Below are 6,160 nucleotides of genomic sequence, written 5' to 3' on the forward strand. Positions count from 1 at the left end.
ACAGGCAGTTGACTCCATTCGTGGCTAGGGCTGTGGCTGTGACAGAGGTGCCTTTACCAGCAGGAAATGAGCAACCTTGTCTGTTGTGTCTGAGCTCTCATCAGATGGCATCGGGCTTTGTCACCACTGACTGGGCTTTGTTAACAAGTTTACTCACTATGTTTCTTCAGCTCAAAAGCATTTCGGTGCATATTGTCCTACGAGGAAGTGACTAACAGCCTGTCATTCAAAATGCAATGACTTGGTTTTTGCAAATTGTGATGTCTTTCCCAGTTTGTTATTTTACTGAAATAGCTTAGTGGTGGGGAGAGGCGGTGAATAATTTTGGAATGTTTTGGAAACTTTTGGAGGAGCAGACAGAATTGCCTGCGGCTGGAGGGGTATTAGAGGGATTAGTGCCGGTGCATGTTGGGTGATTTTCAAGTGCGTATGAGGAAGTCTTGCAGAGACTGTGCCAGTACACGCTGCTTTGGGGTTTAGTTTTCTGTGCAGAGGTCTATTGCTGCTTTTCAATGTTTAAATTCATCATTTATTCACGCTCTTTTCACAGCTATTCCAGAGAGACTGAGTTATTCTCATTTGCACTATCTGTAATATGGGCAAATAATATAAGATTTCACAATTATATATTGCACTTAAAATTTTCAGGGCTCTTTGGCAAATCACTGTCTACTGGGAGGTAAAGTGAGTTTTCCCCTTCCCCTGCATTTATGGTATTTCAATTAATGTTTCTAGAATCAAAATGCTAGTGCCTAAACCTACTTTGCAGTCTACGACTTTTGTTAGTGATGAACTTCCATACTGTGGGGAAGCCTGTGCAGTGCCCCTGATGTGGGTAACCATCATTTTAGCCTACTGAGCTGGCAATTTTATCACAACGATTTTTTTTTTTTAATTTACTATCTCAAGTTTGAAATAAGCAGAATATTTTAGGTTTACCAGTAATTTGCAAGGTATAAAAAGAACAGTTGGGGCTCATTCGCACGTCAAATGGCTAAAGACCAGATTTTAAGATTAGTGAAGAAGCAAGGTGAAAGCTGGGTGGAGGAATGGTTGCCTCATGTACACAATCTTCTGTTGTTAACCAAGAAAGGTGTGGGGTGGTATGAAGAAATAAATGTACTTGGTTCCCCTACAAAACTCTTGGTCATGACCACATGTATCACCTATGTCCTGGTATGCCCAGGAGACCACTTCCTTCTCATTTGTGCAAGAGGAAGCAGGAGTTCAGGGAACTCATCAGCCATCTTACGGGATTTTCCTTATAACAAGTACATCTATACTTCACAACAGCTCTTGCAGGCTCTGTATTTCCTTGTTCCTGTCGTTTAGTCTTCCAGGTATGTCACAGCTGTAAGTAAAACCTGAGACAACTGCTGTAAAGTTTGCTGCTACTTCACTGGGAGGCTTTCTTTTTCCTCCTTTTATTGTTAGTTAAATAACTGACTGCACGGTAACACTGCATTGAAAAAATAGTAGATACCTTATCTTGGGGACTGTCAAATGACTAGCATGGCTTATAGTCCATATTGGACAATTATAAACTCGATAGAGGAATTTAATATATTATCTATGTATTTTGCTCATTGATTGATATAGATGGCGAAGAAATGCCCAGAGTGCCACAGTGATGTGAAAAAGCAGCGATTAATCCAAGTTTTCTTCTGGTCATAATCTCACTGACGGAAAGGGCAAGTACTTGGTATCAGCAGGAGGAAATTGCTGCACTCTGGCTCTCAAGCTGAATGGAAGCAAGAGGAAGGTTCATTTAAGTATCTTTGATCCTTGGCTCTGGGTTACATGCTGGGCACCAACACGTGTCATTTCCTACAAAGGTGATCAAGTCTGAAGGGTGTCTCTCTCAACCACTGGCAGGAGACAAAGCAGAATATTGTCCTCTGTTGGAATTAAGAAGGTTAATTTCTTATTTATTTTAGCCTGTAAGTTCTACTGTGGCCACTCTTATGGCTGAAATTTTATAGCCTGGAGGTGGTTGTTATTCACAGGCCCTTCAGGTAATTCCAGATCCTGGAAAAACCCCGGCAATAGGACTACAGTGGAACTGCGCTGGCTGAACAAGGAGGCCAGGCTACCCATCCTTACTGCACTGGTGTGCCTGGACAGTGTGATTCACATTCACTCTTCAGCGTTTGGCAGCAGCTGCTGTCTCCAATAGCAGAAGATGCTGTAAGGATGATTTTTCTAAAAAAGAAATTCCAGTGGTTGGACTGAGCAGAAAGACTCCCTTGCATCTGCTGTGCACCCCAAAGCTTGATCTTTCAGTCGTGCTGGGAGTTTTTGGAACATGCTTCTAAGGAGGCTTTGTTTTCTGCTCAGTACTGATATTTCCATTGTGCCTGTGTTATCTGATGTTTACTTTCCAAGAAAAATGAGCGAAGTGATTTAAAACTTTAAAATAAATCAAGGCAGGTGGGTTAAAAAAAAAAATTCCTTAATACTTCCACTTTCTGTGAGTAGTGGATATAAGTGGTTAACCTGAAAAATTGTATCCATTTTAAATCTTCCGTAGCTGCTGTAAATTAAAACTATAAATAAAACCATTTTTGTCTTAATTGAGTTTTGCCTGATTGTGGGGTTGGTTGGTTGGTTGGTTGTTTTTTTTAATTTTTACCAGATATAAAATCATTGGATATTGAGTCCCAATGGCCCTGGTAGGAGAGTAAGTGGAAAGGTTTATACTGCGGGATTTCTGACACTTCAATATTTTTCTGTTTGACAAAAATGAGCAAAGGATTGTATTCTCACTTGCTAATTACTTTTGGGGTTCCTGTGATGACAGACACACTTCACATAGCATATGTTTTCAGAATTTTCTGGGAGAAAAAAATCTTTAATAATTTTAGAGGTGTGGTTTCCTCCTCCCCCCCCTCAGCCTGTAGGTTGATTTCATACGAATGGAATTTGGGAAAATTTTATGTTAATAATTGATAGCTCAAAGTTGAAAAGTGAGCTGCATTTTAACAGAAATTTCAAAGGTTTTTATTTCTCCCATTTATAGAATTCAAAACTGGTGTCACTTCGGATCTCAGTTGCTGGGATATTTGTCTTCATTGAGAAATTTCTTTTTTCAGATTGGAATCCACTTTACATAGAGACAGCCTGGTCACGTGTGTGATACTGTGCCGCTCGTGCATTAAAATGTCGAATGACGTGTGTGTATTCAAGTCGGGGTTCACTGTGGTTGGACTATCGGACGAACAAGAAAAGTGTTGTTGTTAAATGGCAGTGAAACAAGAACTTTCCATACTTCATTAACTAATAATTAGAAATAATGAATATTTAGACAGGAATTAAGGTGATTCTGGGCTAGCATATATTCTGACATGTTTAAATCCGTGAATGAATTTTACCTTCTACCTACTCACATACCTGCTCAGTGCACTACTGATAGTGGTTTAGGTTCTGAAAACAAGAATGAATAATGTGGAAAAAGCCCTAGATACTTGAAATGTAAGTAGGAAAAATTACAGAAAAATGTATTTATGTGTATATGTTTTGTAAAAATGAACAGAAAAAGATTTGGAGCGATGGTGTCAAGAAGACGGTAGTGTTAAACTCTTGTCCTTCAAAGGGACTCCGAGTTTTGTAGCGTGGTAACTGCGTTGTAGCTTTTCCATCATTAAACACAATTTGCTGGAGTGAAATCTTGCCAGAAACAAGGAAGAAGACAGCTTTGTGTCCCAAAACCAAAGCAACTCCATACCTGAAATGTGCTTAATTTTACTTGTCTGTCAAGGGTTTTTTTGTTGAGGTTGCACCTTTGTAATTTGTGCCCTGAGCGTTCTTTATGATAATTCGTTCTCTTTTGCTTTTTTAACAAGTATAGCATTAACTATTGCATTACAGGGGCTTGAAAAAAAAAAATAAAAAAGGTGATGCTCTTGGGGGAAAGCAGATCAGGCCAACGCCGATGTTTTGCAGTCGGCAGCTTTGGGGCAATCTGAATTCTCTGTGTGGGGCAAGGCTCGCGCTGCTTCCGACCAGATCCCCACGACTTCTTTTGGATGCTTGTTTTGAATTCTCGGTGCATTTTTTCAGCCTGGGCAAGCGGTGGAAGGGGAAGGAAGAGCTGAGTGAAGTCAGGGGGCAGTGAACAGTGAAATGTTATTTAGTGGTAAGGTAGTTCAGTGCCTTGTCTACTCTGTGAAGTCCTGTCCCTGGGGAGAACTGCAGCTTACCGCTTATGCCACTGGAGGGAAGCCACAGCACAGGATGTGAGCCTTGAACGTCTTCAGAGAGCAAGAGGAATAATGGCTTTGTTTAGGTTTGCCTGTTGGGAATTATCTGCTATGGACTGCAAAAATGCTGTGAGATCCAGCAAGACTAAATGAAACACTTAAAAGATATGTGTGACTTGCTGGGACAAAAATTACTACACACTTTCCCCCAATCCCACCCAACCAGAGTAGGTTTCTAGCTGTGCTTTTTTCCTTGCCACTGGCATTGTTTTGGTTCTGGAGACTGTTCCTGCTTGGGAATGCTCCGTTGTTAGTGAGATGGGGCAGAGGAACTATGTTAAAAATATCTCTGTGCCTTCAAGAGGTTCACACATTCCTTCTTTTACCTTTCGGCAGTTAGATCGTCCTGCCGAAGAGATGTGCTCTTCTGGGCCCTGACAAGCTGTGAAAGACTTCGACGTCCCCATCAGCGAATCTGCTGTTTGCCAATGGAGTCGCTTTGGAATCGGTCTGGTTTTGTTGCCGCTTTCCGGTGTGGCGGGGGTCGCGCTGCAGCGGGTCTGGAAGTCTGGCTCCCTGCCGTCGGCGTCCCTTGGGCAGGACAGATGGATGCTGCCGTGTACAGGTGACGGGAGAGCATCCAGCTCGCAGGAGCTTGTCCTTGTCTGCCTCATCTGCTCATCACTTAGTGTTAGTTGTAGTAACAAACTGAGTTTAATGATTCTGTCATTCCTGACCTATCTTGGAGAGGTTTGCTGAAAAATTATGCCCATCAATTAATAAATAAATAAATAAAAAGTCAAGCTGCTGCAACTCTGACCAGTGACGAGCAAATAGGCCTTTATGTGGTATTGTCCTTCACCGGCTTTTACTGCAAACTCAAAGGAACTTCTCTTGTGGGAGAACACAGTTCTGAACTTGAGGTAGGTCTCAAGGTCCCTACCCTTGTAGATTGCTTGGCGTTGCTACACGGCAACCCCATTACCAGTTAGGAGAGTGGTGGTGCTGGGGCTCCCACGGCATCCTTCCCTGTTTGCGGCAGACGCCCAGCAGTGACGTTCTCTGACCTGCGATCAGACCCCCGGCCCTCCCCAGCCCCAGCTCTCCACCCCCTGAGCGCTGTGGTGTCCTCGCGTTCCCCGAGAATCGCTCCTCACGGAGGACTTGCGTGCACGCGTTTCCACTCCTCATCTTCCAAAGAAATGTTCAGAGGCTTGTGCGTCACCGAGCCTTTCATGACCTCGGTGTGGTCTTCCTAACTGTGTCCAGAGCGCTGCTTCCTCCCACCTCTGCCCCTGCTTCCAATGAGACCTTGAAGGAAGAGGGTCTCCTGGAACCAGCTGTCAGGACGCGCTGCAGATAGCGATCTTTTGTCATCTTGAAACTAGTTAAATCTATAAGAAGGAGAGACGGAGATAGTACATGATTTATGAAGAAAGTGAAAAAAAGAATTGTTTCAGAAAAAATTGACATTGCCGTAAGTGGTTAGAGGAACAGATCCGAACTACCGAGTGCTCTGGGAGAAGGAAACCTATCAAGGAGACTCCTTGCTGATTTTTGGGAAGCAAATGACACATGAGTTACAGATCATGAAGGAAGTAGATATTAATCTCTCTTTATTGCTCCTGCCTTGCAGTGCTATGACTATAGCTGGAATATCATCTCCAATTTTAGTGCTGTGTCATTGAAAGAACTTCTCCCGTTGATTTTCCCAAATAAAGCTGAAAGGACTCGGGAAAAGGGACCAAAAAATAACAATGCAGCTGTTTTAGCAGGAAAGAGATGAACCGTGTCTTCGCTTGGAGAAGTGGCTGCTGACTGAGAGCGAGGAATTTCTTTGCTTTTCAGATTTTTCTCTGAATATTAGTGAGAAACCTGATTTCGCAAGAGCAGTTTCGAAAAGCAGTGCTGCTGGACACCCTGAAGCTCGCAGAAGGATGAAATGATGCCCTGTGTGGGGA

General features: G+C 42.8%; 1 protein-coding gene across 1 annotated transcript in view; it reads left to right on the forward strand.

Moving 5' to 3' along the window:
• RTEL1 (regulator of telomere elongation helicase 1) overlaps positions 1–1,631 on the forward strand; it is a 49,324-nt gene extending 47,693 nt beyond the window's left edge. The window contains exon 34 of the mRNA XM_010287057.1: positions 1,600–1,631. Within this exon, the coding sequence (XP_010285359.1) occupies positions 1,600–1,631 (32 nt within the window). The remainder of the gene's footprint in view (positions 1–1,599) is intronic.
• The last annotated feature ends 4,529 nt before the right edge of the window (positions 1,632–6,160 follow it).

The sequence above is a fragment of the Phaethon lepturus genome, unplaced genomic scaffold (assembly GCF_000687285.1).
Source record: "Phaethon lepturus isolate BGI_N335 unplaced genomic scaffold, ASM68728v1 scaffold42435, whole genome shotgun sequence".
Taxonomy (NCBI): Eukaryota; Metazoa; Chordata; class Aves; order Phaethontiformes; family Phaethontidae; genus Phaethon; species Phaethon lepturus.